This window comes from Podarcis melisellensis (genome assembly GCF_964234715.1).
Source record: "Podarcis melisellensis genome assembly, chromosome: 13".
Classification (NCBI taxonomy): Eukaryota; Metazoa; Chordata; class Lepidosauria; order Squamata; family Lacertidae; genus Podarcis; species Podarcis melisellensis.
The window spans coordinates 51,639,453-51,651,893 of NC_138545.1; the positions used below are offsets into that span (position 1 = coordinate 51,639,453).

General features: G+C 42.1%; 1 protein-coding gene across 3 annotated transcripts in view; it reads right to left on the reverse strand.

Annotated features, from left to right (window-relative positions):
* The window catches only part of INVS (inversin), a gene marked incomplete at its 5' end in the record, with an annotated part of 61,524 nt that overhangs the window by 5,405 nt on the left and 43,678 nt on the right, over window positions 1-12,441 (reverse strand). For 2 of the 3 annotated variants that reach the window (XM_081883855.1, XM_081883854.1), the window contains 4 exons: window positions 767-1,541; window positions 3,366-3,682; window positions 7,911-8,123; window positions 11,710-11,816. In XM_081883855.1, the coding sequence (XP_081739981.1) occupies window positions 767-1,541; window positions 3,366-3,682; window positions 7,911-8,123; window positions 11,710-11,816 (1,412 nt within the window). The remainder of the gene's footprint in view (window positions 1-766; window positions 1,542-3,365; window positions 3,683-7,910; window positions 8,124-11,709; window positions 11,817-12,441) is intronic. The other variant, XM_081883856.1, reaches the window with a different exon arrangement.

The window sequence follows — 12,441 nt, forward strand, 5'->3', positions numbered from 1 at the left end:
CAAAAATATGTAACTAATCCCCCAGATCCAACCTCCATACCTGAGGGCTGGAAAGTAGCCCATATAACAAAAAGGGGGATCCTGGAAATTATAGGCCATATAGCTTAACATCTGTTCTGGCAAAACTGGTGGAAAGTATTGTTAAACATAAAATAACCAAGCATATAGAAGACCAAGTCTTGCTGAAGCAAAAGCCAGCATGGCTTCTTACAAGGGCAAGTCCTGTCTCAAAAACGTATTAGATGCACGTTCCCCTTTCACATGATATCTGAAAACATGGAAAGAGGATATTTGAGTCATGCATCCTTCACTGACAAGTCCTTTTAATAAATGAAGTGGCTAGAGGATGAAAAGAGATGCACTAATGCATCTGGCATAGCACTTGTTTTTCTACTGAATAGGCCTCCGTCCACTGCCCTTGATACATCAACTGCAAGCTTGGCTTCATGTTGATCAAAGAAAGCCAGAACTTCAAGTATAGCCACAACTGTATAGGACTTGATGAAATGAGAAGTGGTAATTAAAATGAAATCAGCTAAACAAAAAGAAAAAGCCAAGTGTCCCCTCATTTTGAGTTTTGTAAGCTGGATATTGTTCAACATTCTCTGTTGCTTTTACTGCTTTCTTTGTTTGATGGTGTATTTTAATGTGTACTCTTTATTTTACATTTTGGTTGGTTGCCTTCATTTTGTGTTCTGCATCCCTCTCTGTATCTATACTGATGAAGGGTCAAAAATATTTGTAATAAAGCAAAATATATGAGTACCTTCTCCAAGCCCGTTGAATTATTTCAGCAGCACAGTTCTTCTTTTGGAAGAGCTCCTTTCTTGCCCTTTCCTTCTCAATTACTTGCTTCAAGACCTCTGAGGGGACAGGTTCGGTAGCTGGGCTCTTGTAGTGAAGAAAGTGCAATTGATGTTCTGAATTCCTGGGTGCCGTTAGAGCTTGCCTGCTGGGTTTTGCACTGTCTCCATGGCCATTGTCCAGTGCCCGTCTGCTGGGTGTCAGCTTTGCAGTCCTTGCATCATTGACCAGCAAAGGACAGACTTTGTTATTTGCCACCTTACCAGTTTGTGTAACAGCAGCACTTGAAAGGTCCTTTCTGATATTCACGCCTCTCACTTTGGCACTCCCAGGTCTGATGAACCCAGCTCGGGACCATTTCTCATCATCTTTGCTTTTTGCCTTCTGCTGCTGTGGGGTGCCTTTAAGGGCCATCTCAGAGTGTCTTGAATTCCTTGTGCTTCCATCGGTGCATTTACTATTCTGAACCCAAACTCCTGTTTCTTCACAATGGTCTATACTGTTGTTTAATGACTGACTTGGATTTTCTGATCTTTCCCCAGAAGAGGCAGCTTTAGCGCTAGAGTCATGCCTTTTCCTGGCATGCGTGAAGGTGGCATTTGCTCTCACAGTAGGCTCCTTGTGCTTTTTACCATTCTTGCTTGAGCTAGCAGATACAACTTGCTGCCCATCATTTTCTCTACTGGAACGGGAAGGGGCGCAGACAGTCTTGCATTTGCTGTTTTCCCTGGATACTTCTTGGGAGACAAAGATAAATAATAATTTAAATAATTCTAATTTCCTAAAAGCAGTTAGTCAGATTGACGAATACAGAGACACAATACAGTTAGGATAAATGTAAAAGCTTAATTGTATTCAAGGGGAATCATTTTTGGAAGTCAAGGTAGGAGACCCAGTTTTAAAATTAAAACATTGTTTAAATGTTTCGTAACTAACTAAAATAAAAAGACCATGGGAGTTAGAGAACAAAGCATTCAAAAGGTTAAATCTGTTTTATGTACAGCTTTTTGCTAAGAATTTAATTCATACTCATTGATAATGTTACTTGCAGATCTAATAGTTCATGGAACAAAGTACATTATCAAAACTATTCAATACAGAACTTATTCATGCAACCACATATTCTCCTTATTCTATTCAATAAGAGCTTACGAAATGTAATTATAGTTTCATTAATTATATAATTAATTAAACAATTATATAATTGTTATGGCACTTATTGAGCATATACATACAAAGTTTCCTGGTCAAAAAAATCACCCCCTAGCTTGTATCTCCCCCAATAAAGGAACATCCTTTGCAAGGGAAGCTCACAAAATTATGAAAAGGAGATCCATTCTTCTGGAGATGCCAGGAGTGAATTTCACCCTCTTTTGATATTAAGGTAGCAAAGCAATGAAGCGGAAGTCTTGAAACTGGAGACTAGCCACCCATGACACCAGGCACCTTGTTGGAGTGGGGAGCTGTTGGTCTCCTCTCTGCTGTGCTACAACACAAGTGCTGCAGAAGACCAGGGGATGGCATTGCACTGGTCAGGTGACACAACAGCCCAATCATTTTTCAGCTGATCCTATAAAGCAGTGGACTCTGCCCATGGGCATAGCCAGGGGGGGCTGGGGTCAGCCGTCCCCCCCAAATCAAGTAAATCAATAAATATACTTAACTGATGTTCTCTCCCCCCACAACATAAAGCCTGCCTCCCCTAACAAATCTGGGCTACACCCACGAGTCTACCCTAATCCTGAGCCTCAAAAACTCATTGGCCAGACAGTGACTGAGCTGCTCTTAGACTGCCCATCCCTTACTCAATGGCAACCAGCCCTTATCAATGGGAGGCCCGGAGGATGGCAACATGGGAACGGGCCTTTTGTGGTGGCTCCCCACTTGTGGACAGCTCTCCCCAGGGAGATTCAGCAGGCACCTTCTGTGCATATCTCGGTAGTGGCGCCCGCCCTGTGGAGCGCCCTCCCATCAGATGTCAAAGCGATAAACAACTACCTGACATTCAGAAGACATCTTAAGGAAGCCATGTTCAGGGAAGTTTTTAATGTGTGACATTTTAGTGTATTTTTGGTCTCTGTGAAAGCTGCCCAGAGTGGCTGGGGAAACCCAGCCAGATGGGCGGGGTACAAATAATAAATTATTATTATTATTGTTATTGTTGTTGTTATTATTATTATTATCATCATCATCATCTTTAGGCACCAGACAAAAACATTCCTCTTCCCCCTTTGGCTGGTTATCTATGGCCTTCTTAATGTGTCTGGGGGGTGTGCTGTTTGTTGGTGATGTTATATTATGGATTTTGTGGTTTTATACTGTAAACCACCCTATAATCTTCAGAAGAAGGGCAGTATATGATGATTTGTTAATTATTCTATATGATTTATGCACTACTTGTGATGTTCTATTATGTTCTATCATGCTGTTGTTATTTATTGCTTGTAAGCCGCTTTGGGATTGATTTGAATGAAAAGCAGCATAGAAATATAAAGAAACAAATCAAATATATAAATTTAATAAATAATGACGACAACAACAACAACACTGAGATTACAAACCCATTTCCTTTTTTTGATCTTCGCCAAACAGCTCTTCGGAGTGATGTTTGTTCTTGCTAGTCACTTTGTTTGGCAAGGCTGTGGCCGAGTTTCTCTTGAGCTTCCCTGTTTGGGTTTGACACAGGCTGCCAGAGGGAGGCCTTTTACCAAGGGCATCGTCCCCTTGCTGGGTGCAGCCTTGCGCCACCTGAAGTCTCAAGGGACTCTTCTCTGTCTCAGAAGTGAACTGCTGCTGAACTTGGCCCTTGCTGGACCTGGAGTTCCGCATTTCTTTCTGCAGCTCTGTGGCTTTCCTTCTGTTTTCCTCCTCACGTTTCCTATAAGCAATAGTTTATACTGTTCATTAAAATTGCCTGAAGCACAGTATTAAAATGAAAGGCACTCCTGGAAACAGGAGAATTTACAACGAACAAACAAGAATCCCTCTTGTACCGCACTTTTCCTCTAGTGGATGAACAACCCTGTAAAGTAATTTAGCATTATTTAGCAAGGGAATTACACTATTGAATTACAAGGGAAAAACTAAAGGGCCTTACACATTTTACCTTCCCTGTCCTGACTTGCCCCCCTAACCGGTAAGAAAATTATGAAAGGCCAGGAGCAATGCGGGAAAACAAAGAGATGTTTCCTTTTTAAAAAGAAGCCTGGAAAAGGAGAGAGAAGGTGCAGGATTGCTCCTCTGTTCTCAGTTCAATACTGCTGCTGAGAACTCAGCAGGAAGATGAACCCTCTTTGGTTCTCACCATCAGCTTTAGAGATTTTGGGTGACTGTGCTTTCGGGTGCCACGAGGCGCCATCTTGTTCTCAATGCTATTTAACATCTACTATATGAGACAGTCGTTAGGAAACTTGGGAGGACAGTATCACCAGTATTCCCCTTGTTCTCTGTATCATCTGAGTCAGGGGTGTTAATGCAGGTTCTGGACCAGTAATCTACTGGTGGGCTGGACCGGAGCCAGGAAACAGAAGGTGAATCTTGTGGGTGGGTGGTTCCTGTGTCTGGGAATTGGGCACTCTGCCTATTGTGGATTATCCTTCTTTGGTAGCACTTTATCTGGTAGCACTCACATTCTGGAACCCCCCCCCCCCCCCGCTTCAGGCAAAACGTACATAATTTGCAGTTCTTAAGTAAATTTTGATGACTTGATTGTATTCTGGTTTTCACTATATTGTATATTTTGATGCTATTGTTTCATATATCATCCTACGTCGAGATGCTCACATATTAATATTTTCATTTAAATTAATAAATTATGCACCATGACCAAAAAAAACCTAGCTGCAGTAAAAAAAAAAAGACTATAAAATGGACACGTAGCCCTGATATTTTAAACTTTTAATGCTGCGACATGGGTTGTAGACTGCTGATAAATGACAGGCTAGTTATGTGGCATGCCTTTATCGGTTGTTGTGACTCACAAGTAACAGCAAGAGGTGAAGTCAGTACAAGGTGTCAAGGAAAAGCCTGAATTTTATCTGTCATTGCTATCTTATCAAGCAGCTGATTGAATCTGGGTGCATGAAGAGCTGCTGATGGAGCCACAGACTGTACTCTGGGCAGGTTGAGGCACTTCAGCAGTCAGCCTTTGGCACTGACAGAAGTGGCTCATTCTCAAATAATAGTATCACCAAACAGAAAGCATATGGGTGTCTGTCTCGGGCCCAGTATAGATCCGTCTGCCATTTTGATCTGATAAATCAGGCCTTGCTATTCACAGCACAATTATTTCCTTCTCTTTCAAAGAGGCACACAGACGAGGGCTCCCCTCATCATTCCATAAAGGAAACAAGACAAGCAAGGTACATTCAGCGGCAGTAGAAGCCTTAGCCTTGTCACTCCAGAGTCCATCTGGCAGGCTGGCTAACAGAGCAATTCAACACAACGAAGAGTCACGTGGCTTCTTAAAGCCCACAAATAATTAGTATTTTGCTACAAGCTTTTGTGAGCTAGAGCCTCTTTAACAGAAACATGAAATAGGAAAACAGTAGCCTCAGTCGAGGTGTGTTTGTGATATTCTCTCTCTCTCCCCCCCCCTCTCCATACCCCCCCATGTACACACAACCAAGCAATCATCGCCTGGTTTGTGTGGGGGAATGATCAAGTAGGCCCGATGCAAGAAATAGCTGTACAGTGGTACCTCGGGTTAAGTACTTAATTCGTTCCGAAGGTCCGTTCTTAACCTGAAACTGTTCTTAACCTGAAGCACCACTTTAGCTAATGGGGCCTCCTGCTGCCGCCGCACCACCGGAGCATGATTTCTGTTCTCATCCTGAAGCAAAGTTCTTAACCCGAGGTGCTATTTCTGGGTTAGCGGAGTCTGTAACCTGAAGCGTCTGTAACCTGAAGGGTATGTAACCTGAGGTACTACTGTAGTAGGTACGTCACATTACTGTGCAAGTCATCATTAAATAAGATACCCAAACAGACTGGGCATGACGCATTCCCAGGGCTAGAGGCCCCTGCTGCTAAACTGGAACAAGATTATAGGCCTATTTTGGGCATTCTGTTTGCTTATGTGTAACTATGGAGGATGAGCGGGAGAATATTGCCTATCGTGTGGCCCTGATCATTACCCAATTTACATGCCCACAGGCTTCAGGACAAAGGCCTGGAGAGCCTCCTGTACCCATGAAGGTGCACTGGATGAGTGAGAAGCCTGTCTATGCAAAGTTCTAAACTGTGTGGAGAACCTCTGCCTCTCTGCTTCAGAACTGAACCCTGAAACTCATGGAAGTAAAGTAAAGGTAAAGGTACCCCTGGCCATTAGGTCCAGTCGTGACCGACTCTGGGGTTGCGGCGCTCATCTCGCTCTATAGGCCGAGGGAGCCGGTGTTTGTCCGCAGACAGCTTCCGGGTCATGTGGCCAGCATGACTAAGCCACTTCTGGTGAACCAGAGCAGCACACGGAAACACCATTTACCTTCCTGCCGGAGCGGTTCCTATTTATCTACTTGCACTTTGACATGCTTTCAAACTGCTAGGTTGGCAGGAGCAGGGACCGAGCAATGGGAGCTCACTCCGTCGTGGGGATTCGAACCGCCAACCTTCTGATTAGCAAGTCCTAGGCTCTGTGGTTTAACCCACAGCCCCACCCGCGTCATGGAAGGCTACTGTAAATATTCAACATGGAAAAGATAGTTTCTGTATTGTGTTACTCCTAGTGTCTAGTGAGTCACAATACAACAGTATCAAAATCTGTTAAAGAATTCTAACTCAACAGCTTCACTGAATTCAGATGCATTATTTCCAGCAAACTTTCCTTTATTGTTGCTGTCCTTGCCTAGATGCTAGGGAAGCTAGGGATGCCAAAGCATAAGATGAGTCTATTTCTGTGGATCTTCAGTGGCTCAAAAGTCACCTCGTAGCAAAAGAAAATGTGGGAACATGCCCAATGTCCACAATCCAATATTACAGATAACAAAACAACCTTAAGTCAGAGTGAAGGCTAATAATGAGTAAAAATACTTACCGTATATACTCAAGTGTAAGCCGACTTTTCCAGCATATTTCGCAAGGGCAGGCACAGGAGCCGCGGTTGGGAGAGGCACTGCACTGCGCTGCACCTCTCCCAATCGCGGCTCCTATGCCTGTTCTTGTGAGTGGCAGAGGTGGCAGCAGAGGGACGAGCAGCGAGAAAGGAGCCCTTTTGGCCCGCTCCTTCCTCCTCCTCCACCTTTGCCCCAGTCGGAGGAGGAACGAGCAGTCCGAAAGCAGCCCTTTCTGGCTGCTTGTTCTTCCTCTGCCACTGCTGCCACCAACAGGTTTGTGGTGTGGTGTGGTGAACCGGCTTATACTCAAGTCAATAAGTTTCCCCAGTTTTTTGTGGTAAAATTAGGTGCCTCAGCTTATATTCAGGTCGGCTTATACTTGAGTATATACAGTATTATTAAAATTAATAAAATGTGTAAGTAACAGACATAGGTGCAGTTATTTCAAAAGTTCATATCTACAGGTGGAGTTGATGTTATCTATTAGTTTGTTAATATTATTTTACTCCCCATTCCTAAAGCTTTCTGGCACTCCTAGTGTTCTATTCCACTAATTCTACAGAGGCATTCCTTTTCAACCATCTCATTATTTGCTGCTGTAGCTTTTAACTTGCTTCTTGTTGTCTCCTCCTTATGCCTATCCTTTTAAAGCATGGGTAGGGAAACTAAGGCCTGGGGGCCGGATCTGGCCCAATCGCCTTCTAAATCTGGCCCACGGGCGGTCCAGGAATCAGCATGTTTTACATGAGTAGAATGTGCCCTTTTATTTAAAATGCATCTCTGGGTTATTTGTGGAGCATAGGAAATAGTTCATTATTATTTTTTCCAAAATATAGTCCGGCCCCCCACAAGGTCTGAGGGACGGGGGACCAGATCCCTGCTAAAAAAGTTTGCTGACCCCTGTTTTAAAATAATAAATCCAAAGCCAAAGAGAGAAAACCTACAGGAAAAAGCAACAGCAGAAATAGCAGATTTTCTGTACAATGGTATTCAGGGATTACTTCATTTTAAAGAGGTTATTTGTTGGGGGTTTTTTTGCACATGAGTGCCACTTACTTGGCAGCGGCATCCTTCCTCAGCTGCTCGTGCTTCATTAAAAGATTTTTCCTATCTTGGAAAGCTTTCCTAACTTTGTATCCTTTATAGACGGCCTGGATTTTTACAGCTGCGATGTCCTGTATGGCAGCTATGGATAGCGCACTGTGCTCCAACATGAACTGAATTACTTCATGATGAGCTCCCAGCAAGGCGTAATCAAGAGGCGTGTACCTAAAAGTAATAAAACATTAGTGCATACTTGAACCACAGGACAAGGAAATATTGTAATTAACAAAAGGAAACAAAAACCAATTTCTCAAACAGTACATCAGCGCTTCTGCTTTGTTGGATTTGGAATATTGTAGTACTATATGATTAACTATGCTGATCTGATGTTGCTTGCACTTGTGAGGTGAAGAGCAGGGGAAATGATTCGCTGACAAAACAAGGAAGGAGGGCAACTGGTGTTGCAATTTCCTTGTTTTCTCTTGTTGTCTTATAGAGCGAAAAATACCGTACTTCCTGATTGGTAGGGAAGCTGTTTTGGGGTCTGTTTTGGTGCATGTCTCTCTAGAGATTTCTCTGGATTCAGATATTGGAGAAAGACTGGCTCATTTTGAAAGGATTTCATGGCTAATTTTGAACTATTGCTTTTCTTATGGAGATGAGAATATTGCCAAGAGAAAACACTTAAGAATTCCAAGCAGCATGTCCATCAAAAAGCAAAAGGTTGTAGCAGGCTCTTTTTCTTGAAAAACATCTTGTGTTTTTTCCTCAAGTATGTAAACATTAAAATACAATTGCCTTACAAATGCAAATAAAATCCACCATTTGTATTGCAGGAGGGGTATTGTGGTTGAGAAAGCATGGGTCATGTATGCCCTGAAAAGTAGCTTAGTGTTTCTATATTATTGTTGCAGGAAACTGCAATTAAAATTGTTGTTGTTTTTGTTGTTTAGTCGTTTAGTCGTGTCCGACTCTTCGTGACCCCATGGACCAGAGAACGCCAGGCACCTCTGTCCTTCACTGCCTCCCGCAGTTTGGTCAAACTCATGCTGGTAACCTCGAAAACACTATCCAACCATCTCATCCTCTGTCGCCCCCTTCTCCTTGTGCCCTCCATCTTTCCCAACAGCAGGGTCTTTTCCAGGGAGTCTTCTCTTCTCATGAGGTGGCCAAAGTACTGGAGCCTCAGCTTCACGATCTGTCCTTCCAGTGAGCACTCAGGGCTGATTTCCTTCAGAATGGAGAGGTTTGATCTTCTTGCAGTCCCTGGGACTCTCAAGAGTCTCCTCCAGCACCATAATTCAAAAGCATCAATTCTTCGGCGATCAGCCTTCTTTATGGTCCAGCTCTCACTTCCATACAGCACTACTGGGAAAACCATAGCTTTAACTATATGAACCTTTGTTGGCAAGGTGATGTCTCTACTTCTCAAGATGCCCTTCTCCCAAGAAGCAGGCGTCTTTTAATTTCGTGGCTGCTGTCACCATCTGCAGTGATCATGGAGCCCAAGAAAGTAAAATCTTTCACTGCCTCCATTTCTTCCCCTTCTATTTGCCAGGAGGTGATGGGACCAGTGGCCATGATCTTCATTTTTTTGGTGTTGAGCTTCAGACCATATTTTGCGCTCTCCTCTTTCACCTTCATTAAAAGGTTCTTTAATTCCTCCTAACTTTCTGCCATCAAGGTTGTGTCATCTGCATATCTGAGGTTGTTGATATTTCTTCCGGCAATCTTAATTCCGGCTAGGGATTCATCCAGCCCAGCCTTTCGCATGATGGCAATTAAAATATGTTAATCCAAATAGACATGGTTACAGCAGATGGTTTAAGGTGGATGTGGGAAGGTGATGGACAGATTGACTATCAATGAAGAGATGTGGACCTCAATGTGGAGGAAATTTTCTGTGAAATCAGTCTTGGCCTTGATGAGAGGGGCAGTACTTGAAATAATGCTAAAATGGCATCTCACACTGGTATGGGTAGCCCATATTAGCTCCTCCTCCTCACTAAAATGTTGGAGAGGGTGTGAAATGTTAGGTTCTAATCAACACATGTAGTGGACACGTGGAAAAGTGGCTCAGTTCTGGGAGGAAGTATTGGTCCAATTAAAAGCACTTACTGGACAAAATGTATCTAAATATCCAGCTGGCTTTCCTCAATCCTTTTCATGGAGACAGCATTAAATTACAGTTTAAACCTTTCATGAATTCTCTTCTACTAGCAGCCAGGCTTATAATAAACAAGATACTGGAAGAAATTAGATTAACAGAATTGTACAGCTGGAAGGGACCAAGAATCATCTAGTCCAACCCTGTGCAATTCAGGAATCTTCTATGACAAATTGGTACAATAAAGGACGGCAAATAGTACATGTGGAAAAATAAAATAATAACATAAACTTGACTCAAGGTCTGAAAGCACAAGACTCCTTTAGAACTGAATGGAACAGCTTTATCACGTACAGGGAGAAAAATGAAAAGAGAGGACTTCCCTCACATTATAAAACATTCTGGTTACCTTGAACTGTTTATCGCCTTCTGTATAAACAGTAGTTTGGGATAAGAACTTGTGTTATTTGGCTGTTAAATTGTACAATTAGAAAACAAACCAACTGCCCAATGAGGAATCATTGGCTATGGAATGTGGGGGTGTGTGCAAACTGGTGTGTGTGTGTGTGTGTGTTATGACTGGGGTCTTCAACAAAAGCACTCCATAGTATTTTCCTGCTGTGCTGAATATATATGTAAATATTTATATACATTTACATTTATTTTAAAGCTTACTCAATAAAAGCTGTTCCCTGCACACATTCTGTGCAAGTCCACTTGTCTTGACAATAGCCAGTACCCATTCCATAGATTTATACAAACAGGATGCACAACAGTCATGCAAGGCAAAGGTGTCTACAAGCTTAAAGTTACCTGCTACAGACAAAACCAATCCATACATGATACATCAATTTGAACCGTTAGTGTCAGTGCACAAGATGGTCAAATTAAAGTTCTTCCTGATGGTAACCAGGAAGGACACAATACAGGAAAATACAGAAGAAAAGAGACAAAGCCAACCAAATTGGACTTGCCACATGGTGATTGGCTGATAGTCAGATTAGAGTGTCTCAAACTGAAATGTCAATAGAAATTATAAGACAAAGAAGAGAGCACAGAGATTTGAATGTCAAGATCCAAGATGAGTCTTGGAATGGCCTCTTCTGAAAAACAACATCTATAAACATTTATATCTGTTTTTAAATATTACAGCTAACTAGTTCAATCAATAGTTTTTAAAGTTCCAATCTAAAATGTGGTCAATTAATTTTATCACAGTACAGGTCTGCTTAGCCCACTTTTTATCATTAATCACATTGCTTCCAGGAGAGTATTTTGCATATGAAAGGTTACTCACGGAATCTCAACTTGCATAATGTGACTTTAAAATCTAAGAATCAGGCTGTTAATCGTCATATTGGGATGCTTTACATAATTTGTGCAAATATAGTTCTCACCTAAAAACCCACCCCTTATCAGGGAAACAGCAAGGATCTGAAGGACCCAAGGCAATTCTGGTTCCCCAATAGACCCCCAAATTGGATAAAAGTTGAGCCTCACTCCTATCTAAGTACCTCCCTCCATTTTATCTCCCATTCATTCTCCAATTGAATTCTTTTCTCCAATGGAAGAAGAAACATTTTTTTAAAAAATCATGAGGGACAAAATTCAAACCAGTGGATGCCTAATCTGCAATGCTATACCACCTTGCATTCAACAAACAAGAAGATGGAACATAAAGATAGTAGACAAATTATTCAATACCTTTCTTCGTTGTTCTCCATATGGTTAGGAAAAGCACCAAATCCCAGCAACAACTTAATAGCATCAAGGTAACCATTGTTGCACAACCAATGTAATGCTGTCCTTCCCTATAATCAGTAGGGCAGATGAAAAGTATGTAAAATAATTGCTTTACATTCTGAAACTTCAGTGCAAATATAAAAATGATCTGTCGGTATGTCAGCGCTATAGCGAAATTCAAATCACAATATTTTGAATATATATAAAACCAGGGCCAGCCACTTGAGGCGTATCACAAAATGGACAACCTGGACAACCACTCCAGAAGAATACCATGGTTGAGGGTATCAAAAGCTGCTGAGAAGCTCGGGAGGATTAAAAGAAAACATTTTCCCGGTCTCTCTCCCAACAGACAATGAGAACTGCTGGTGCTAATTTCAAGGGATTATATTAATTGCAAACTGAATTATGTGCAAGAGGGTATCAACGATCTTCTAGCAGAAACCATCAGATCCTGGTGTGCTGAGCTCAGATGCTCTTCATCAGATGCTGTCTTTAAAATTAAAATATGTAACTAATTCAAAACTGAATATAATTCTTAACTTGTCTAAATTGTTTTTAAAAATCCACATGTCCTTCTCCTACTTATTATTAAAGGCAGGGCAATGATGGCGAGTTCAGGTGAGATCTCATGGAGTGCACATGATCTCACCAGAAACCACCACTGCTGCCACTTCTCTGCCAGTGGGATGG